The 24,069-nt window shown below is 45.9% G+C and overlaps 1 protein-coding gene across 1 annotated transcript in view; it reads right to left on the reverse strand.

The window, feature by feature from the left end:
- The window catches only part of COL23A1 (collagen type XXIII alpha 1 chain), a 377,053-nt gene that overhangs the window by 51,919 nt on the left and 301,065 nt on the right, over positions 1-24,069 (reverse strand). The window contains exon 3 of the mRNA XM_061151083.1: positions 17,003-17,047. Coding sequence (XP_061007066.1) covers positions 17,003-17,047 — 45 coding nt within the window. The remainder of the gene's footprint in view (positions 1-17,002; positions 17,048-24,069) is intronic.

Consider the following 24,069-nt stretch of genomic DNA (forward strand, 5'->3'; position numbering starts at 1 on the left):
TATTTTACTTACTCATGTGCAAAAATTTTTTAAATAATCACCATTATAGTTAACACTAATGAGTTAGCATTACTTAACTCTATTATCAGGTTAGAATAAACACATTCTTCAGGAATAGTAACCACTAATATTGCAAATTAAAAAACCCGAGGCATATGGACACACCTCAATGCATACATTTAGTTGACATTTGTACAAAAATGACAATTGAAAAAATCATCTTGGGACTTTCCTGGTAGCTCAGTGGCTACAAATAAGCTCTCATTACAATTGTTCTTTTAATGGAGGTTCTTTGTTCAGACATGACAGAAAAGTGTGCTGAAAACCATGCTTCTCTGAGGCAGTTTCTCAGAATTATCTGGGAGGCTGGCTTCCAGGCTACCGTCCTCACTTTGGCTCAAATAAACTCTTTTCTATTCCTTTTATAGACTGTTTACTGATTATTTTTGTGGACAACTCAGAGGAGCTGACCCACGTCCTCTTTCCTGGGACCCTGCTGCCCCCACGCTCCCCCAGTCACTGTCAAGCCTGACTTTCAAGCACATCCTTCCCCACAGATCTGAACATGAGAAACCACCCTTCACTGCACGTCCGCCTTTGTTCCTGCCCCAGCTCCTCTCTCCCTCACAGATGCACTGCTAGAAAGAGGGGTCTCCTCTCACTCACCTTCCATTCACCTTGTAACCCTCCGATTTGGATTTCATTCCTATTTCTCCATCAAAATGGCATTCACCAAATTTCCAAGGACCTCCAACAATCAATAATCCTGACAAGGATTTCTTCTCCTTGAACTTATCTTCTACCTCCTTCTAGAAGCGCTCTCCTTCTTTGGCTTCCAAGATGACATGTCCTTCCACCTCCTTGACTGTTCAGCTGACTCAGTCTCCTCTCCCAGCCCAACATGCTGAGGCTCCTCAAGGTTCAAGTCTAAGCTTTCTTTTCTTCAGTTCTCTGCTCATCAGTCTCCTCTCTCCATCTTCCCCAAATAGCTCTTTCATACTCATGGCTACACAAGATGGAAGTGTCCCAAGTGTATATCTCCAGTGCTGACCATACCTCAAAGTCCAGGCTCCCTTTTTGAGCTGCCTGCTTGATTTCCCCTTGGATAATCCCATGATTCCTTAAACCAGAATGCACAGTCATGCTCATGATTTTCTGCCCTCAAACGTGGTCCTCTCCAGCTCCTGAACTCAGCAGATGTCATCCCTTCCTTCCCAGCTGGTGAACAGGAAAATGAGGAGTCCTCCTTGACATGATCTATTTGGTACATTGCCTGTTTGTTGCTCTGGAGCTTATCCACTTGGGTCTCTCCCCAGTACCACAACCTCATCCATGTTACCAGCATCTCCTGACTGTTGCAATAGCTTCTTCTCCCACCTCCCACTTCACTCATCCCACAGACATTCACTGAGTGCCCACCGTTTCAGACACTCCTCTGGTAAAGTGGGATACAGCAGTGAAAGTGACAAGCATCCCTGTCCTAAGGAGCATCCCTGCTAGAGAGGGGACAGCTGAGATACAATAAGCATAATCAATGGTACATCACCTCGAAGAGGACAGTGTCATGGAAAGAGAGAAGCAGTGGGACAGGGTATTTCTCCAGGAAGAGAAGTACAGCAGCACATTTGCACAAAGGAAGTCCTCAGCAGGAAGGGGAAGACCTGACGTGTTGGAGAAAGGGGGATTCCTGGAACGATGCCCTTGAGGAGGCAAGAGGGGCTGGGACTGGCACAGCTGTGGGTGGCAGCCTGGACAGTCCATCTGTGGAAATGGGCAGGGAGGGAGAGCATGCAGGTGTGTGGCCGTGCAGGTGGGATTTGTGGAAGTTCTCTCCCAACTGCCCCAACTATGCCAGTGAAGTAGGAACTGAGGCCGTGAGTCACGAGTGAGGATTAAGTGGCTGAGGGTGTGAGGGGCTTCTATGAGGTTATCAAGATCCCCAGGAGTTCACCTAGAAGTGGTGTTGGAAAGAGGACTGGAGACCCAGGACCTGAAACCCAGTAGCTGTGAAAGTGATGTGCCTGGGATCAGAGGCAGCCTCAAATATGTAGCCCTCATGTTCTCCAGTCTCCATTCAGAGGCTAGATGCAAACCTGACCAGGGCCCGTCCCTCCACTCCTCACTTTCCCCTTGTCCTTAAGACAGAGGCTCAAATCCAAAGCCCTGTCCTCACTGGGGGCTGCCCATGCCTCTTCACCTGAGCCCGTTGAACTACTGGCATGAGAGCTGTTATTAATAGAAGGTGGTGGGCAGGCTAGTGGTTATTGGGACTAAGTCAAGTTGGATTCATACTGCTGCATGAATCAGGATAAATTCCAAAAGGATCAAAGATTTACAAGCTTCAAAAAAAAAATCATAAAAATCCTAAAGGAAAATGTGGGGAAATTTCTTTCTAACCACGGAGAGGAGCAAGCTTTCCCAAGTACAGTTCACAATTTAGAAGCTATGCCATAAAGTCAGATTCAACCATATAAAAGCAAAAATGTCTACAAGGCAGAAAGTCAAAAGCCAGTGTGGAAACATTTCCAACTCATGTCACAAAGGCTGGATAGTTGGATATAAAAGTATTCCTAAAAATCAACTCTAAAAACATCAATAACCCAACAGAAAAATGGTCAAAGGATATGAACAGAGAGTACACAGAAAATACAGCCCTTAAGTATGTGAAACAAGAAATCTTTATTCTCAATAAAAGAAATGAAAGTTAAAACTATATCATATCAGATGAGAAAAAGTGAAAAAATCTGATGGCTTACCATGTCAAGGGAAATGAGGACAGCCACCTCACACATTGGTTGAGAGGATATATTGGTACATTCTCTGCAGATGGTGACTGCAGCCTTGAAATTAAAAGACACCTACTCCTTGGAAGAAAAGTTATGAGCAACCTAGACAGCATATTAAAAAGCAGAGACATTACTTCACCAGCAAAGGTCCATCTAGTCAAAGCTATGGTTTTTCCAGTAGTCATGTATGGATGTGAGAGTTGGACTATAAAGAAAGGTGAGTGCTGAAGAATTTATGCTTTTGAACTGCAGTGTTGGAGAAGACTCTTGAGAGTCCCTTGGACTGCAAGGAGATCCAACCAGTCCATCCTAAAGGAGATTGGTCCTGGGTGTTCATTGGAAGGACTGATGCTGAAGCTGAAACTCCAATACTTTGGCTACCTGATGCGAAGAGCTGACTCATTGGAAAAGACCCTGATGCTGGGAAAGATTGAGGGCAGGAGGAGGGGATGACAGAGGATGAGATGGTTGGATGGCATCATTGACTCGATGGACATGGGTTTGGGTGGACTCTGGGAGTTGGTGATGGACAGGGAGGCCTGACGTGCTGTGGTTCATGGGGTCTCAAAGGCTCGGACACGACTGAGCGACTGAACTGAACTGAACTGCAGAGAATGAGTTGGCAATACTAATTAAGATGTAAAATTTTTGTACTAATTGCTACAACGATCCTCCTAGAAGTGAATTCCATAGATATATAAACATATGTATAAGATGATAGGTGTATACGAATACTCACTGCAGAAGTGGTTGAGATAGTAAAGACATGAGAAACAGCACAAGTGGAATGGCTTAAAGAAATGATGGAAAGTAATTAGCCTCCAACTAATAAAAATAAATGAAAAAAAAAAAGAAATGATGGGATGATTATGAAAGTGGGATACTAAGCAGCTTTGAAAAAGACTAAAGTAGTTCTGTATGTTCTGACATGGTATATTGTTACATTTTTTAAAAAAGGCATATAACATTATATTAATAGGTAGCCACTTATACTAAAAAAATTGGTAGACTTTTGTTTGTGTAAATGTGGAACATCTCCATGTGGTCAGGAGAATTTGGTCATCAAGTTGCTTCCAGGTAGGGGAATAGTTGGGAGAAAAGGAGAGGTGGCGAGAGACATCTTTTCACCACGGACTCTCTGATGCCATTGGATATACATGTGTAGCTCCCAAGTCAGACAAAGCAATAACTTTAACTTAAAAATGGCTGGATTCAACTCTTGTGTTTTTGTCTGGTTCTCCAGCTTTTGCTGCCTTTTCTCACACTCACTTCTAAGCAACCTTCAATGAAGCTCAGACTGTGATGATCATTCTGAGGGCCTGGGCGCCTGAGATCGGAGCCTGTGGCCTGGCGTAAGGTGCAGCTCAGGAGATGAAGGAGGAGCTGCAAGAGTGACCATCACTATTAAAGACCTCAACAGCTCTTTGTATACTTAAGGGCTGTATTTTCTGTGTATTCTCTCTTCATGTCTTTTGACCATTTTTCTATTAGATTATTGATGTTTTCAGAGTTGATTTGTAAGAATACTTTTGTATCCAACTACACAGGCTGGGGACTATAAAACTCTCAGAGGAAAACATAGGCAGAACACTCTCTGACATTAATCGCAGCAAGATCTTTTTCAATTCATCTCCCAGAAAAATGGAAATAAGAGAGAAAAATAAACAATAGGACCTACTTAAACTCAAAAGCTTTTGCTCAGCAAAGGAAATAATAAACAAAATGAAAAGACAACACACAGGCTGGGAGAAAATATTTGCAAATGATGTGGCTGACAAGGGATTAGTCTTCAGAATTTACAAACAGCTCATCATCAAAACAAACAACCCAATCAAAAATAGGCAGAAGACCTAAATAGACATTTCTCCAAAGAAGACATACAGATGGCCAATATGCATATAAAAGAAGTTCAACATTTCTCTAGTTATTAGAGAAATGCAAATCAAAACTACAATGAGATATCACCTCACACTGGTCAGAATAGCTATGATAAAATAAAAAAAAATATCCACAAACAATAAATGCTGGAGAGGGTGTGGAGAGAAGGGAACCCTCCCACACTGCTTGGTGGAGATGTAATTTGGTACAGTTACTATGGAGAACAGTGTGGAGGCTCCTAAAAGCTAGAGCTACCATAAGATCCAGCAATCCCACTTCTGGGCATATATACAGAAAAGGCCACGGTCCAAAAGGATACATGCACCTTAAAGTTTATTGCAGCACAGTTTACAATGGGCTTCCCTGGTGGCTTAGATGGTAAAGAATCTGCCTATAGTGTGGGAGACCTGGGTTCGATCCCTGGGTTGGGAAGATTCTCTGGAGGAGGGCATGGCAACCCACTCCAGTATTATTGTCTGGAGAATCCCCATGGACAGAGGAGCCTGGAAGGCTCCTGGGGTCACAAAGAGTCGGACATGACTGAGCGACTAAGCACAGCACAAGACATGGAGGGAACCTAAATGTCCATCAACAGAGGAATGGATAAGGAAGATGTGGATAAAATGGATAAAGAAGATATATACAACTGAATATTACTCAGCCATTATAAAGAATGAGACAATGCCATTTGCAGCAACATGGATGAACCTAGAGACTGTCATATTGAGTGAAGTAAGTCAGACAGGGACGGAGAAATATTGTATGCTATCCTTTATATGTGTAATCTAAAAAAGAAATGATACAGATGAACTTATCCTTAAAACAGAAATACTCACAGACTTAGAGAACAAACTTGCTAAGTGGGAAGAATGGGGGAAGGGATGGTCAGGGAGTTTGGGATAACATGCACACACTGCTATATTTAGGATGGATGACCAGCAGGGTCCTGCTGGGTAGCACAGGGCGCTCTGTGCAATGTTATGTGGCAGGCTGGATGGGAGGGGAGTTTGGGAGAGAATGGATACATACATATGCATGGCTGAGTCTCTATGCTGCCCACCCGAAACTATCACCACATTGTTAATTGGCTATACTTCGACATAAAACAAAAGCTTAAAAATGAATTCTCTCAAAAATAAGAAAAAAAAGAAAAAGTATCCATCAGTCACTTAGGGCTCATCATGCTCTGGGAACTCCACTATCTCCTTTCCTCAAACATCTCATTTAACCCCTGCTGCCACTACACTTGCACATTTTACAGGTGAAAAAACTGAGGCTCAGAAAGGTTATTATGCCTTGGTCATGGCCTGCTGGAACCCAGCATGATCCAGGCAGCCTGACTTCAAGTCTAACAAAGGGCAAACTATTTCGGCAGAAAGAGCTCTTACATTCACCGAATGTCCCCTGAGGTCCCTGAGAGGGTGTGTGGCATGTCTGAAGTCACTTAGCTAGTGCGGAGCAGTTCAGGCTGGAAGCAGAGCTGTGGGACCCCAAACCCACAGCACCTCCCACCATCCCCAGAAGAGTGGCCAGGGTGGAAATGGCAGCATTCCAGAGACCGGTCCCATCACTGGTGGGACAGGACACATCTAGCCCAGCTGAAGTGAAGTGAAGTGAAAGTCACTCAGTGGTGTTCCGCTCTTTGTGACCCCATGGAATATACAGTCCATGGAATTCTCCAGGCCAGAATACTGGAGTGGGTAGCTTTTCCCTTCTCCAGGGGATCTTCTCAACCCAGGGATCGAACCCAGGTCTCCTGCACTGCAGGCAGATTCTTTACCAGCTGAGCCACAAGGGAAGCCCAAGAATACTGGAGTGGGCAGCCCATCCCTTCTCCAAGGGATCTTCTTGACCCAGGAATCTAACTGGGTCTCCTGCATTGCAGAAGGATTCTTTACCATCTGAATGATCAGGGAAACCCTCTAGCTAGCTGAGAGACTTTAAACACACCGTCACCTCTCATGAGCCCTTCTGGTACCACATCACCAGTCACCATCACTCAGCACTGGCACTAGTATTACAACCTCATTCTTCTGGGCACCTCAATCCCACCAACCAGCACGTAGTCCTCAGTTGTGTCTGACTCTCTTTGACCCCATGGACTGTAGCCCACCAGACTCCTCTGTCCACGGAATTCTCCAGGCAAGAATACTGGAGTGGGTTGCCATGTCCTCCTCCAGGGAATCGTCCCCATCCAGGGACTGAACCCAGGCCTCCTGCATTGCTGGCAGATTCTTTATCATCTGAGCCACCAGGGAAACCCAGAGGGGCTTTTAAAAATGCTCACCCCTTCCCAGGGCTTCCCATTCACATGGAATAACAACACTTAGACTCTCAGGAGACTCAGCACTCCGGTGTGGCCCTGCTACCTGCTCTATCACGCTTAGCTATGCACTGGGTCTCACTTGTCTCTCAGTTCACCGAGGACCCAGCTCTCTTCAGCCCCAGGATATTCACACCTGCCTTCATAACCGTGAAACTGAAGACATCTCCTCACCTTTTGCTCTTGTTTCCATCACAGCTGCCTGCTATTTTCTTCTAAGCCCTTATCACAGTCTTTACTCCTGAAATCCACTTATGTGTGTTTTGTTTATTGTCTGTCAGCCCCACCAGCAAGGCAGCTCCCTGAGAGCTGGGGCTCCGTGTATCTGGCTTCCCACCATTTCCCTGAGGCCTAGAACAGGGCCTGGCAGACACAAGCACTTTGTAAATACATGCTGAATGGATGAGAGGGGAGAAGGTCAGGAAAGCAGAGACCTTGACTCGTGACTTCACTGTATAGTCAATCGTTGATATCTAAGGTTGGGAATGGTTCCGTGACTCCCCAAGATACCCAAATCCAAGGATGCTCAAATCCCTTGTATAAAATAGTTAATGGTTGCATATAACCTACGCAATCCTCTTGTATATTTGACAGCATTTCTAGATTACTTGTCATACCTCACACAATGTAAATACAGTGTAAATACTATGTAAATAGTTGCCGACACACAGGAAATTCAAGTTTTGCTTTTTGGAACCTTCTGGAAATTAAAATTCTGATACATGGTTGGTTAACTCCATGGAGGGCAAACTGTACAGGATTTGTGCAGTAGCTGCCAGCAGCCTCTGGAGATGGACTTGCTGGCCAGTCAAGAGTCACATGTGGGGTGGAAGGCTTGCGGGCTGTCCAGGGGCTTCCCTGCTTAGAAAGTGAGGCTGGCTGCAGGGTCTCCAGGAGGCCATGCGGTGGTCCGGCCAGGGCTTGGCCCCACTCTGCACACAGTTTTCAAGTATGTGTTTCAGGCATTGGCTGAACGCTTTATTTGCTACTGGGAATGTGGGAGCAATTAGTGGGAGCCAGATAATGTGGGAAATAAAATGGGTCTGAGGGAGCAGAGGGTTCAATGGTTTTGGAGCCTCTTTAACTGAACCGATACAGCCGGACAGGGACAAGGTTTCCCAGAGGGGAAGCCAAGTCTTCTCATACCTCGGGGTTAGAAGGGTTCAGGAACTGCTCTTTAACAGCCAAGCAGAGGTGGGCAGAGGGCTTGGGGCCTACAACGCCTACCTACCTAGAGCTCTTAGCCCTTCTGGGGATGATTATTTCCTGAGTGTTTCCCAAAGTCTGTATTCCCGGAAAAGCAAACTGGGAAGAATTCCCACAGTCTGGCACGTACGTGGCCTGCACACTTGGAGGTGGGGCTGGCCTTAGTGCATAAGGCTGCTGCGGTCACTGTCCCTGCTCACAACCCACACCTGCCCCTCTGGCCTGTGCCTGGACTACTGACTCCCACTCTGCCGGCTCCCTGCTCTGCCCAACAGGCTCTGGCTCCTATCCAGCCCTCTGCCTCTTCCCACTCAGAAGCTCGGGTTACAGGGCCTGGCTCTTTACTCTTGGAAGCCCACTGACCCATGAGGAAATGACCTCCAGCCATGCTTCTCTGGGGCTTTCCCCAGGGGAGCAGAGTGGTCCAAGGCTTTTGAACCAAGTTTGCAGGTAGATGAAATGAGGCTTGGACGCTGGCAAATCCAGAGCCAGTACTGAGTCAGCAAGCCAAGCACTTAGGTCAGGCCTCAGGCCCTGGATTTAATCAGGCCAATACTGCCAGGGAGTGTGGAGGCCTTAGAACCTGGCTCTCCAGCTCATGAGCTCTAGACCTTGAACAAAGTCTGCTTGGGAGAAACATGGGGAGTAACAATTCCTGCTTCTCTGGACTGCTACGAGGACTGAGTAAGATACTGTGTGTACATAAAGTACCCAGGACAACAGTGGCACAGAGGAGGCACCAAAACCCAATGCTGGCTGCAATTACAGTACAGTGTTCTTTCTCTTTCTAACACACATAGGCATTCTATGCAGGCACACACACAGACACACAGAAAGAAGAGAAACACAGATGGTGGTTTTCCATTGTTTGGCTCATGTTGCCAAACAAACTGTGACTGCACAACAGGTTTGAAGAGTCTCGTTTTGAAACGCACCTGAGATGGGTCTCCAGCATTTTGGCATGGACGTTTGCTCTGGCAATCACCCTATTCAGACTCTGTGCAGGGCAGGCAGTCATGCAAATTAGAAGTCTAAGTGAAAAGTAAACTCATAGGATTAAAGAAAAAAAGAAACTAGTCTTCAGTTCAGTTCAGTCGCTCAGTCATGTCCAACTCTTTGCGACCCCATGGACTGCAGCACACCAGGCTTCCCTGTCCATCACCAACTCCTAGAGCTTAATCAAACTCAGGTCTATCGAGTCAGTGATGCCATCCAACCATCTCATTCTCTGTTGTCCCCTTCTCCTCCCGCCTTCAATCTTTCCCAGCATCAGGGTCTTTTCCAATGAGTCGGTTCTTCACATCAGGTGGCCAAAGTATTGGAGTTTCAGCTTTAGCATCAGTCCTTCCAATGAATATTCAGAACTCAGTTCCTTTAGGAATGACTGGTTGGATCTCCTTGCAGTCCAAGGGACTCTCAAGAGTCTTCTCCAACACCACAGTTCAAAAGCATCAATTCTTTGGCACTCAGCTTTTTTTATAGTCCATTTCTCACATCCATACATGACTACTGGAAAACCATAGCTATGACTAGATGGACCTTTGCTGGTAAAGTAATGATACTGCTTTTTAATATGCTGTCTAGGTTGGTCATAACTTTTCTTCCAAGGAGCAAGCGTCTGAATTTCATGGCTGCAGTCACCATCTGCAGTGATTTTGGAGCTCCAAAATATAAAGTTTGTCACTTTATTTCCCCAATTATATAAAATATAAAGTTTATATATATTTATATAAAACATAAAATGTGACAAAATATAAAGTTTGTCATATTGTTTCCCCATCTATTTGCCATGAAGTGATGGGACTGGATGCCATGATCTTAGTTTTCTGAATGTTGAGTTTTAAGCCAACTTTTTCACTCTCCTCTTTCACTTTCATCAAGAGGCTTTTTAGTTCCTCTTCACTTTCTGCCATAAGCATGGTGCCATCTGCATATCTGAGGTTATTGATATATCTGCCGGCAGTCTTGATTCCAGCTTGTGCTTCATCCAGCCCAGCATTTCACATGATGTACTCTGCATATAAGTTAAATAAGCAGGGTGACAATATACAGCCTTGATGTACTCCTTTCCCAATTTGGAACCAGTCCATTGTTCCATGTCCAGTTCTAACTGTTGCTTCTTGACCTGCATATAGATTTCTCAGGAGGCAGATCAGGTGGTCTGGTATTCCCATCTATTTAAGAATTTTCCACAGTTTGTTGTGATCCACACAGTCAAAGGCTTTGGTGTAGTCAATAAAGCAAAATTTTCCTTATCCTTCATATTTAAAAAAGACAGAATGTGTCTTTTTTTTTTCATTTATTTTTATTAGTTGGAGGCTAATTACTTTACAATATTGTAGTGGTTTTTGCCATACATTGACATGAATCAGCCATGGATTTACATGTGTTCCCCATCCTGAACACCCCACCCCCCCACCTCCCTCCCCATCCCATCCCTCTGGGTCAGCCCAGTGCACCAGCCCCGAGCACTTGTCTCATGCATCCAACCTGGACTGGCGATCTGTTTCACACTTGATAATATACATGTTTCAATGCTGTTCTCTCAGATCATCCCACCCTCGCCTTCTCCCATAGTGTCCAAAAGTCTGTTCTGTACATCTGTGTCTCTTTTTCTGTCTTGCATATAGGGTTATCATTACCATCTTTCTAAATCCCATATATATGCATTAGTATACTGTATTGGTGTTTATCTTTCTGGCTTACTTCACTCTGTATAATGAGCTCCAGTTTCATCCATCTCATTAGAACTGATTCAAATGTATTCCTTTTAATGGCTGAGTAATATTCCATTGTGTATATGTACCACAGCTTTCTTATCCATTCATCTGCTGATGGGCATCTAGGTTGCTTCCATGTCCTGGCTATTATAAACAGTGCTGTGATGAACACTGGGGTACATGTGTCTCTTTCAGTTCTGGTTTCCTTGGCGTGTATGTGCAGGAGTGGGATTGCTGGGTCATATGGCAGTTCTATTTCCAGTTTTTTAAGGAATCTCCAAACTGTTCTCCATAGTGGCTGTACTAGTTTTCATTCCCACCAACAGTGTAAGAGGGTTCCCTTTCCTCCACACTCTCCCCAGCATTTACTGCTTGTAGACTTTTGGATAGCAACCATTCTGATTGGCAGAATGTGTCTTTTAAAAATAATTTTATGTATGTATGTATTTATTTTTATTTTTGGTTGTGCTGGGTCTTCATTGCTCTGAGGAGTTTTCTCTAGATGCAGCAAGCAGGGGCTACGCTCTAGTTGTGGTGTGTGGGCTTCTCATTGAGGTGGAGCACAGGCTCTAGCGCGAATGGGGTTCAGCAGTTGTGGCTCCCAGGCTTTAGACACAGGCCCAATAGTTGTGGTGCACAGGCTTAGTTGCTCTGTGGCATGTGGGATCTTCCTGGATCAGGGATCACACCCAAGTCTCCTGCACTGGCAGAATGATTCTTCCTGCTGAGCCACCGGGGAAGCCCTATCTTTCATTTTTGAAAGACAGTTTTGCTGGACATAAGCTTCTAGGTTGATGGGTTTTTTTTTTAGTCATTTGAATAGGTCAGGTCATCCCATTGCCTTCTAGCCTCTACTATTTCTGGTGGGAAGTCAGGGTTTTAATGTTATTGAAGTTCTCTTGTATGGATGAGTCATTTCTCTCTTGCTGCTTTCAAGACTCCCTCTTTGACTTTCAGTATTTTGCTGTAATATGTCTGGGTCTGTTTCTTAGATCTATAGAAAAATCTATTTATGTTTAGTATAATTTCTTAGAAGGTAGTACTTATGTGTATCAATTTACTACTTAATTTCTATATGTCTTATATCTTTTTTTTTGCCTGCATGATGCAGCATGTGGGGTCTTAATTTTTCGACAAGGGATTGAACCTGGGTCCGCTGCAGGGGGTGTGGGTTTGATCCCTGGTTGAGGAACTAAGATCCCATATGCCACACAGTGCAGTGAAAAATGAAAAAAAAAATTATATTGTCTTTCATATTTATCTGTTATCACATTGAAACTCTTTAATTCTGTGTGTGGATTTAAATTACTGTCTAATGTCCCTTAATTTTAGACTTAAGGAATCCCTTTAATATTTCTTGTACAGCAGCCTGCTAGTGATGAATTCTCTTCATTTTTGCTTTCCTGGGCATGTCTTATTTTCTCTTTCACTTTACAAGAATAGCTTTTCTTGTTATAGAGCTCTTTGTTGACATTTTTTTCTTTTTTCCCATCACTTCGATTATGTCATACCAACTACCTTTTGACTTTTGTGGTTTCTGATAAGAAATCAGCTATTAATCTTATCAAGGATTCCGTTTCTGTGATGAGTCATTGTTCTTTCACTGCTTTTAAGATTCTTTCTTTCATGTGTGTATGGAGAAAGCACTCTTCCTTAGACAGGATCATCTCAATTGATGTATCTTCAAGTTTGCTGGTTCTTCTGCCAGCCCAAATCTACTTTTGAGCCCCATTAGTGAATTAATCATTTTAGTATTGTACTTTACAGCTTCAGAATTTCTATTTTGTTCCTTTAAAAATACTTTCTTTATATTGATAAATTTGGCAGTACATAATTTTTATAGTTTCTTTTAATTATTTAGACATGATTTCATTTAGTTCTTTAACATATTTGTAATAGCCATTATAAAATCTTTGTCTAGTAAGTTCATCTGGGCTTACTCACTGACAGTTTAACTGCTTTTTTCCCCTTTTCCCCCTCATTGCCACACTTTCTTATATCTTTGTGTGTCTCATAATTTTTGTTAAAAACAGCATTTCAAATAGTCTGATATGGCCACTCTAGAAACTAGATACTCCTTCTGCTTTCCAGAGTTTGTTGTTGTTGTTTGTTCAGGGGCTTTTCTGAGCTAATTCTCTGAAATGTGTACTCTTTGTCATGGCAGTTATTGAATTCTCTGCTTGGTTTGCTTAATTGTCAGCTTAAGACAGAGGTTTTCTTTAATGCCTTGAACTGGTAGATCTCCCATTTTGTGTCAAGGGACTCTTTGTGTGTGTTGAGCATAATTTCAACACTCTATCAGGTTACAATTCTGCCTTTGCCTTCACTTTTTGCTTGAATGGAGCCTCAAGGTCAGCGAGAGATGAGAGACTGGGGTTCTTTTAGGTCTTTCCCTACACAGGCATGTGTATTCTAGATCCCCAGGTATATGTTGGAGCATTTTAAAGCTTCTTTGGACAGTTCATCCCCTTGATTTTCATTTAAGTTGCTGTGTCAGCTTCTTGTTTGCTCCAACTGGTATTGCCACCTTAGGCAGCTGCAATGTTAAACGATTGTTGCTGAGTGTTTCTGGCAAACACTCTTAGGCTATGGCTTTTCCCAGTGAGTGAGCTCTGCATCAGTTCAAAAAAAAGATAAGTCATGTGTATGGGCTTTTCCAGGGAGCTGACAGTGACAATTTTTGGAGAATGAGCATTTGAGGAGCTTCAAACTTGTTTTGCCACCTCTAGTGGCTGCTCGTTTTCACAGGTACTGTGACTGTGAGGCGGTGATGGTTTTAGGGTTACCATGGGGCTGGGGAGATGGGCAAATTAAAAAGCTACAAACCTCACTGCTCTCAGCAAGGTTCAGACCTTTTTTATAAAATTAACATTTCTTAGGTTGTTACCAGACATTGATTTTCAGAATTCGGAAAAGGTCACTTTCTTCCTAGAGTTCTTGCGGCTTTTATGGAGGACTTGATTTTCAGAGGTCCTTACTCTACCATTCCGGCAGTGCTTCTGCTGTATTTTTAGAAAGGGTTTCTTAGGACCAGGGTGGATAGAAAACCCTAACACTAAAACTGCTGATCTAAGGCTGGCACCTGCAGAGATCTGGTGAGTGGCTCCATCTGTCTCTATAGGTTTAGCACAGCCAAGCAAAATTTCATCCTTGTCCCTTCCTGCCTCCTAACCCTTTTTCCTTCATTTGCCCATCAGTCCCTCTTTGTCTCTCTCTCTCCTCCCTTTCCTCCCTATTTCCTGTCAATAAGCATTTATTGGCCATCTCTTTAGTGCCCGGGGTCAAACTCCTGCTCTGAGGAGCCCATACTTTGGTGGAGAAGGACATGTTTGCAGAGCAGACCACCAGCACTTCAGGGAGTTCTGGGACTGAGGGAGGGATCTAGGGCTGGTGGAGCCAGAAAAAGACTGATCGATGCTCATGGAGAAAGGGGAATCCGGAAGGAGAAAAAAATCCTGCTTAAGTTCCCTAGAAAGAGGATCCCAAGGATACTGCTGGGCTTTCCCAGCTGAGAAATAGGCTACTGGGGAGACGAAAAATCCGTTCTATTATGATAAACATACAAAAACACTGAAGGACCTGTGAAGTATATTCCAGGCAAAGGCTCCCACTGGGAGATGGAGAGGCCCCATCTCCACAGGTGGGTTGGGTCAGTTCTGTCTGCAGCAGCAGCGAAAAACCCTCTCAACCAGATATTGTCCCACCAGGCAAACAAACAAACAAAAACCTATCTCCCTGGGGCTCGAGAAAAGCCTGGTTTGTACAGGGGAAGGACCCAAAGCCAAGAGCTGCATGTATGTGAAACTATCTAGAAATAAACACGAGGCCCAGCCAAAGTTAATCAGAGAGGGACATCTGCTCTGTGCTACTCACACCATTCTATGATAGGCAGACCATCAGGGCATCGCGTGGGAAAGGGCAGTGTAGGGGAGGAGCTGCTGCCCACCCCTTGCAAAGCAGCTGACCTTAGACAAGACATTTCTTCCCTTGAAGCATCAGTTTCCTTATCAACAAAATGGGGATAATAACAAATTCTTATCTTTTGCAGAGCTCTGTGAGGATCACATGAGATGAAGGACTTGAGAGGACACAGCACGGGGTCAGGGGTCCATTGAGTCCTTGATTTTCCCTTGACTTTTAGATCAGTTATGAACTGGAGTCATAATTCTAATGAGTTTTTAAGTGAGTAATATAGTTTGTCCTAAAAATAGTCACTATCTATTCCTCTTTTTCTTCCGAAAGGGACATCAGGAGCTTACAATAAAAGGCAATAAAATCTTTTACGAGGGCAGCAATGAGAACTGAGTGATGAAGTGTGTATTTGGCAGGCAGTGGTGCAGGGGGGGTGATTACACCGAAAATCCATTGTAATCAAATGCAAAATAGTCTCCAGCTTCTGGAAGTCAAAGCAAACAGAGTACCATGAAAGGCATTTCCTGCCAGTGAACTCTGGGGAGTTTATCTAGTAAGGAACTAGATCGGGTGTAAGCATGCAGCAAATGGAGGGGACAAGAGGCCCATGCCCAGGGCCAGGAAGAAGAATCTGAGCTTCACAGAGAACCTGCCTTGTTTCTCCCAGATTCAGTCTGCCTGGGGTCCTCCTGATGGTGGAGCATGGTTACCACCATGCTCTCCTTATGAAGGTGCCTAGGGGCTGAGCACGTGTGCATTCATTCATTCACTGTTCTGTGCATTTCCATTCCCTGGAGCCTCCTCTGCACCAGGCTGTTAACTGCATGCTGTAGACTTAGGGTGTTATCCCAAGCCAGAGGGATTAGATAAGACTTTTTGGAGGAGATGCTTGAGCTAGGCCAAAAGGACAAAGAATAGTGAACTTGGGGTAACAGTCCATGTACAGGAGGAGAGATCTGGATGGGGGAGGATATGCGTGTAGGTTCAGAAGGGGAGGACCCTGGACATAGCCGGAGGCGGGGGGCATGGGAGGAGTAGTGGTGAGAACTGTGCTGAGACAGACTGAGGAGGACAGATGGGAGGTCTGGTGTGGGAGTGGGGAGGGAGGGATCACAGAGGATGCCCCTTGTCTGCATAGGGATGTCTGCATAGGGAAGCAGGTGGCTGGAGGTCCCCTCCCTGCAATGGGGAGCTGGATGAGAGCAGGCTAGGGGAGGTGCTGCATTCAGTGGGGCCAGGTTCAACCTCTGGGTCCAGAGGGGATGACTTGGCAAGAGGAAGGAAGAGGGGCATTATCAGCATTATGGGGGTGCCAGAGCCAAGGGGTGGGAGAGAAAGAAGGCCAAATCCATTTAAGAGGCAAGTGGGGTCCCATAGGAAAGGTATATGAGAAGGGGTCAGAGATGTGGGAGAAAACACAGGCAAGAGTCAGCGGGGGGCTCCGGGGGAACAGCCAACATGAGGCTCAGAAAGAGAGACAGCAGTGCACTTGCGTCTGCCCGTGTGGCCACCTGGAGGTCAGTGGTAAACTTTGGCCAAAATGATGTGAGTGGAGTGGCAGTGAGAAAAGGCAAGGTGGAGGAGATGGGAGCCCAATAGGGGTGTGCAGCCTCTGAGGGAAGCTTCATGGTGAGTTGGGAAAAGGGTATGAGCAGAGAGTGCATTTTGGGTGAAAGGAAGATGGCAGGAGGGAGGCTGGCAGCAAGTGCAGGAGAGTCTGCAGGTTGTACGGCAGGAAAGTGAAGGGGTCTTTTCCTGTTGGCTCTGCCAAGGGAAGGACTGGCCAGGTCTGGGGAGGGATGGGGACACAGAGAAGAACCATCTTATGTCAAAGAACCCAGGGGTGTGGGATCACCATCTATTCCCACAAAGACAGGAGGTCGTTTCAGAGTGGGAGACGGGGGATTACAATTTCTGAGGCTGATAATGAGCTTCAGGGAGTGGCCAAGAGCATAGAGGGGACTGTCACTGGAATTGGAACACTGGAATGATGTCAAGAAGCCAAGAAGGCAGCACTGGCCACTGCGGCTCTGGGGACAGTGGCTGGAATTGGAGGGGGAGACAGAGACCTGGTCCTTAGTTATGGGCTGGTGCAGGGACTGGCACCTCCAGCCAGGTTCTAGGTCAAGGGCAGACTTCCAGGTCAAGGTTTAGGAACTAGAAAACCTGGGACTCACCGGGATCACCTCTTCTTCCGGGCTTGCCACGCCGTCCAGGGGGGCCTAGACAGGAAAACAAGGATGGACTCTTTAAGATGGGAAGCCAGTGGGCTTGGGTACAGCCTGCCTGCTGCCAGCTGCCCCCAACTCACATGCATTGCAGCAGCCGTGGGGACAGCCTGCCCACCACCTTGCTGGCTGGGAGAGTGGAGAGGAGTGTGAAGAAAGCTCTGTCTCCTGCCCCTCCCTTACCCTGCTCCTCTGGATCGTCCTTACTGGTTGCATTCTCATCCCCCACTCATTCATTTAGTTATTCAATTATCTGTTTATTATTTCATTCACAAGTTCTTTCCCATTAAAAAATGTACACCGCCTAGAAACCCTTGAGGCAGGAGACTGCCACTGAGAAACTTCAGACTTACAAGAAAAATAAGGCTAAGGATGGCAGTTATCTTACGAAAGCCTGGACAAATGCTTTTTAATATTCACTAAAATAAAACAACAGAGAGAGCACACCACATAAAAACACTATCAAGTGTAATTGCTCAGTTGTTTCTGTCATGTCTGACTCTTTGCAACCTCATGGACTGCAGCCCACCAGGCTTCTCTGTCCATGACATTCTCCAGGCAAGAATACTGGAGTGGGTTGCCATGCCTTCCTCCAGGGGATCTTCCCAACCCAGGGATCAAACCCAGGTCTTCCGCATTGCAGGTGATTCTTTACCATCTGATGCTCTTCTCCAAAAGACACTATCATGGCATCTCAGATGCTTAAACTCAGTGATAACAGGTTCTATCCTATCCACCTACCTCCTTCCTCTGTTCGCTAAATGCTTTGGCACCTCCCTGCCCTTCCTCACAGCTCTAGGGAGACACATAAAGTTCTTGTGATTTACTGCACATAATGTGCACACTGATGCATGTGCTTTTTGGTATCCAGTCTCATCCACATGTTTTTGCACTTTCCGAATCTGATGTAGACCATCCTGCCTTCGCCTTCTGTACCTGGGCCTACATCAGTCCCCAAGACCAGAGTGACCGAGATGCTGAAGAGGAAGAGGGCTCTGGGTACCGGAACAGGTGGCAGGGCTCAGAGAATAGCTCAGCTGGCCTTGGAGTGGAGGGCGGGACTCATGCCTCCTTGCCTTCCCCTCCCTGTCTGTTTTCACTCCTCGTTAGTCTAACTCCCCCTGGTTCTTTCTCCTGTTTTCTCAGGTGCTGGAGAAGGTGTGCAGAAATGAAGACGCCCGCACTAGATTGTAATTTATACCTCTCTTCCTCCTGCCCCCCACTGCGCCCCCAGCTCTGGGCTGGGCCCGGAGGCAACTGAGGAACAGCCTGTGTCATAAGCACTGTCCTTTCCTGTAAACCTGGAGGAGGGCATGGCAACCCACTCCAGTATTCTTGCTGGGAAATCCCCATGGACAGAGGAGCCTGGTCAGGCCACAGTCCATGGGGTCGCAAAGAGTCGGATACGACTGCGCAACTTCACTTTCCTGTAAAACTTTAAGGGAATTTCCCTGATGTTCCAGTGGTCAGGACTTTGCTTTCCAATGCAGGGGTTTTAGGTTTGATCCCTCGTAGGGGAGCTAAGATCCCACATGCCTCAGGGCCAAAAAACTAAAACATAGAACAGACGCAATATTATAACAAATTCAATAAACTTTAGAAATGGTCCCCATCAAAAAAATACTTAAAAAAAAAAAGCCACTTTAAACCCCCTCAAAAATTCCTGGAACAACCAGAGCAGAGGCAGAGACTAGCCATGAAGCAGGTCTGCGGTAGGAGGGCTCCCTGAGAAATTAGCATACCTGTGTGTGTTTCCCTTTACTGTTCTCTTCATTTTTAAGTAGGTAGTCGCTCCCATTTGTGGGCTTCCTGGATAGCTCAAATGGTAAAGCATCTGTCTGCAATGCAGGAGACCCGGGTTTGATCCCTGGGTCAGGAAGATCCTCTGGAGAAGAGAATGGCAATCCACTCCAGTATTCTTGCCTGGAGAATCCCGTGGACAGAGGAGCCTGGTGGGCTACAGTCCATAGGATCACAAAGAGGCAGCCGCTACTGAGCAACCAACACTTTATTTATCTTTGCCTGCGCTGAGTCTTCATTGTGGCGAGTGGGCTTTCTCTAGCTGCAGAGAGGGGAGGCTACTCTCCAGCTGTGGTGTGTGGGCTTCTCATTGCAGTGGCTTCTGTTGCTGCAGAGCATGGGGATCCAGAGTGTGGGATCAGGAGGTGTGCGGCACAGGCTTCGTTACTCTGTGGCACGTGGGATCTCCCTGGAACAGGATCGAATATGTGTCCCCTGTATTGGCAGACGGATTCTTCTCCACTGTACCACCAGGGAAGTCCTTCTTCCTTTTTAAGGCTGAATAATGGTTGGTATAGTCAAAGCTATGGTTTTTCTAGTAGTCATGTATGGATGTGAGAGTTGGACTATAAAGAAGGCTAAGCGCTGAAGAATTGATGCTTTTGAACTGTGGTGTTGGAGAAGACTCTTGAATGTCCCTTGGACAGCAAGGAGATCAAACCAGTCAGTCCTAAAGGAAATCAACCCTGGGTATTCTTTGGAAGAACTAATGCTGAAGCTGAAGCCCCAATACTTTGGTCACCTGATGTGAAGAGCTGACTCGATGGAAAAGACCCTGAGGCTGGGAAATACTGAGGGCAGGAGGTGAAGGGGCCACAGAGGATGAGATGGTTGGATGACATCTTCAACTCAATGGAAATGAATTTGAGCAAACTCTGGGAAATAGTGAAGGATGGGGAAGCCTGGCATGCTGCAGTCCATGGGGTCGCCAAGAGTCAGACAGGACAGAGCGACTGAACAATAGCCCGTTGTATGTGTCTGCCATATTTTCTTCATCCATTTATCTTTTTTTTTTGCTTTTCTGGGTCTTCACTGTGGTACATGGGCTCTCTAACTGTGGTGTGTAGGCTCAGTTGCCCCATGGGCATATGGGATCTTAGATCCCTGACCAGAGATTGAACTCTCATCCCCCACATTAGAAGGTGGATTTTTAAACACTGGACCACCAGGGAAGTCCTGTCTTCAACCATTCATCTTATCAGTTGATGGAACTTGGGTTTCTTCTACCTCTTGTGAACAACGCTGCAATAACATGGGTGTGCAAGTATCTCTTCAAGATCCTTTTTCAACTGGTTGGGATACACACCCACAAGTAGAATTGCTGGATCATATGGTAATTCTATTTTTAATTTTTTGAGGAAATGCTATTCTGTTTTCTATAGTGGCTACACTATTTTATATCCCCCACCAACAGTGCACATGTGTTTTGTTATTTCTCTACATCCTTGCCAACACTTGTTACTTTCTGTCTTGTTTTTTTTTTGATAGTGGCCATCCTAATGGGTATGAGGTGATATCTTGTAGTTTTGACTTGCATTTCTCTAATAATTAGTGATGTTGTGTACCTGTTAGCCATTTGTATATCTTCTTTGAAGAACTGTCTATTCAGATCTTTTGCCCAGTTTTAAATTGAATTGTTCTTTTGTTGCTGAGTTGTAGGGGTTTTCTATTTATTTATTTTTAGTTCAAGGATAATTGCTTTAAAATGTTGTGTTGGGTTCTGCCATACATCAATATGAATCGGCCATAGGTATACCTATGTTCCCTCCCTCTTCAACCTTCCTCCCACCTCCCACCCCATCCCACTCCAGTAGATTGTCACAGAGCGCTGGATTGAGCTCCCTGCATCATACAGCAAATTTCCACTGGCTATTTATTTTACATATGGTAATACGTATATTTCAATGCTACTCTCTCAATTTTCTCCACCCTCTCCTTCGCCCACTGTGTCCATAAGTCTGTTCTCTATGTCTCAGTCTCTATTGCTGTTTTGGGGTTCTTTATATATATTCTGGATTTTAACCCATTTTTAGGTATAGAGTTTGCAAATATTTTCACCCATTCTGTAGGTTGCCTTTTGTCTCTGTTGATAATTTCCTTTGCTGTGCAGAAGTTTCCTTAAAATTTTACTTATGTATTTCATTTTATTTTTGGCTGAACTGGGTTTTTGTTGCTGTGCTTGGGCTTTCTCCAGTTGTGGCACATGGGCTTCTCATTGTGGTGGCTTCTTTTCTTGCAGACCATGGGCTCTAGAGTGTGGGTTCAGCAGCTGTGGTGCATGGGTTTAGTTGTCTCTCGGCATGTGGAATCTTCCTAGACCAGGGATTGAACCCATGTCCCTTGCATTGTCAGGTGAATTCTTAATCACTGGACCACCAGGGAAGTCCCAGAAGTTTCAAAGTTTGATGTAGCCCAATTTGTCCATTTTTACCTATTTGACCATTAAGTTAATTTTAACTTTTAACCTTTTGAGCTAATTTTTATGTATAATATAAGGTAAGGGCCCAACTTCATTCTTTTGCATGTGGATATCCAGTTTTTCTCGATAGCATTTGTTGAAGAGATTATCTTTTCCCCATTGTGTAGCCTTGGCACCTTTGTCTAAAACCATCTGACCATAAAAATGATGCAACCCTGAGTTTTTTTTTTTTAAATAAAGATTTATTTATTTATTTTTGGCTGTGCTGGGTCTTAATTGATGTGCATGGACTTTCTCTAGTTGCAGTGAGTGGGGGCTACTACTGTCTTGTGGCAGAGCACAGGCTCTAGGGTATACAGGCTTTAGTAGTTGCAGCTCTTGGACTCTGGAGCATGGGACTCTTAAGTAGCTGTGGTATATGGGCTTAGCTGCCTCAAGGCATTTGGAATCTTCCCAGACCAGGGATTGAACCTGTGTCCTCTGCACTGGCAGGCAGATTCTTTAACCACTGGACCATCAGGGAAGTCCCACCCCTGAGTTTGGAGAGTAGAGATTCATACCAGTTACACAGCCCTTGAGGCCCTTGAGTTTTCCTGATACCAGACAGAGACCTTGAGTTTCATGCTGGAATGGCCCAGGACTGTACTGACTGTCAAGGCTAAGATTCTGGCACCCCCATAACTGATAACAGCTCCTCACAGCAGTGTAAACAGTGTAACCAGCCTCCAGGTCCATGATCTCAGCCAAGGCCTGAAACATCACATTGCACGTCCAACCGCCTCCAACACCTGTACGTGGGTGTCTCACCAACACCTCAGACCTCTCATGGCTGAACATACATCTTGCTCTCCTCCAAGCTCCTTTGTGGGGCTGACAGTGCCTGGGAACTTTGTGAGGCTGGTCGGTGTTTAGCCTGTTCTTTCTGGGCATCCTCTGTGCTGGAGGGTGAGTGAGGGTGTGGGAACAGGAACTCCACCAGCACACCTGGGGTCATGCTCCCCTGGCTGTATGAGGGAAGAGGCCCAGCAAACTGACCCCTGGATTCTCTGCTCTCACCAGAATATAGCAGGCCTGTGATTGGCTCCACAAGGCTGCTTGGCTCTCCTGGGCCTCTGACTAAGGTGTGGGGCATAGCAGGAAAGGGGCCCAAGAGTAGGAGAGTAAGCCATGCTCTTCCTGGATCTGAAAGCTAAAGCAGCACCATGGTTTTCTGATGGTCATTACAGGGTATGACTGCAATATTCTCTGTCTGGTAACTCAAGCCAGATGAAGAAGACATTTGTTGTTGCTGAGGGAGCTGAACTAACGGATTTTTCTGGGTGGTTCTTCTGGGTGGCATAGTTAGGCAGAAGGCCCAATAAGGAGGATGTTAAGTGGGTAGGCAGCTGTCCAGGCATGGTGGGGTGCCTCCGCTTCCCAGGGCCTTTGGGGGAAGCTCCCAGCAGGCCTGGAGTGGGTGAGGAGCCTGGGTACTGATGAGTGCACGTGGCCTGTGGGGCTGTAGGCCTGACAGGCTGGACAGGACTCCCAACTGAAATGGCCTAAGTGAAGAAGGAGACTGAGCCTGCTGCTTGCGAACCCTCTGCAGCCAGTCTGACTCGGATCCCGGCAGCCTCTGTGTGAACAGCCCACAAATAGACAGCTGGTTGACCCTCTCTTCTGAAATTCACAGTCAAACCTTCAACTGCCTCCAGGATACTTCTATTGAAAGGCAACATGTCCAAAGCCAAAATCACCTCCCAATTCTCCATGTGCTCCCTGACAGGGTTCTCTTCTCACCTAAGTGTGGGGATCACCAGTATCCATGAAGCCAAGCCAAAAATCACATGGAAGCCATCTGTAGCATCCTCCTTTCCCCACACCTGAGACCTCTTCCTTGTTGGCATCAGGCAAAGGCTGCCCCCACACCTAGCCTCTCCCACCTACCCTTCCTGCCATGCCTTGCTTGTTCTCCCCCTAACAGAAGATAGTCCACTGCAGTCTACAGTCTGTATTGTGTGTAGCCTAAGTTCCCTCCTCACTATTTCTTGGCATTCTCTTTAAAAGACTGTCAAATCCAATGAGATCCATGGCTTAGAAGAGATGCAAGATGACCTAATTTGATGTCCAGGGTTGTTGAGATGAGGGATACTTTTTCCTCCTCCTTTCTTCCCATGGCAGGAGATGCAGGTGCTAAGGCCTGCCATGCTTGATAAATAGAGGCCCTGGGAGCGGGGAGTGCCAGAGCTGAGCCTCATGCTGACTACTAGTCTCCCGATCTGCTTCTTTTGCAAACAGACAGGCCTTGCACACAAGAAGCTTGCATGGTGAAACCTGCAGTTGTGGGGGCAGTGGTGGGGTGGAACGGCAGGAAGTATGGCCCTTCATGAATTTCTGGATTGTCAGGTGCTGAGGGCTGGTCAGGGGCAGAAGTCCTGGTTCAGCATCTACTAGGCACCACTCCAGTTACTTATCTAGCAAACATAAACTTGGAACCCTTTGTGCTCCAGGTCTCCTGTGGCTCATCCAAGGAGCTCAACTATTCCCTGCTCATCCCTCTCGTATGCCTTGTACAGAGGGGAACTCTGAGGCTAAGTGAGGCTAAAGGACTTGCCTACCTAAGGCCACATGGGCTTCCCAAGTGGCGCTAGTGGTAAAGAATGACCTGCCAATGCAGGGGATGTAAGAGACATGAGTTCGAGCCCTGGGTCGGGAAGATACTCTGGAGGAGAGCATGGCAACCCATTCCAGTATTCTTGCCTGGAGAATCTCATTGACGGGAAAGCCTGGCGGGCTATAGGCCATGGGGTCACAAAGA

This window comes from Dama dama, chromosome 9, assembly GCF_033118175.1.
Source record: "Dama dama isolate Ldn47 chromosome 9, ASM3311817v1, whole genome shotgun sequence".
In the NCBI taxonomy this organism is placed as follows: Eukaryota; Metazoa; Chordata; class Mammalia; order Artiodactyla; family Cervidae; genus Dama; species Dama dama.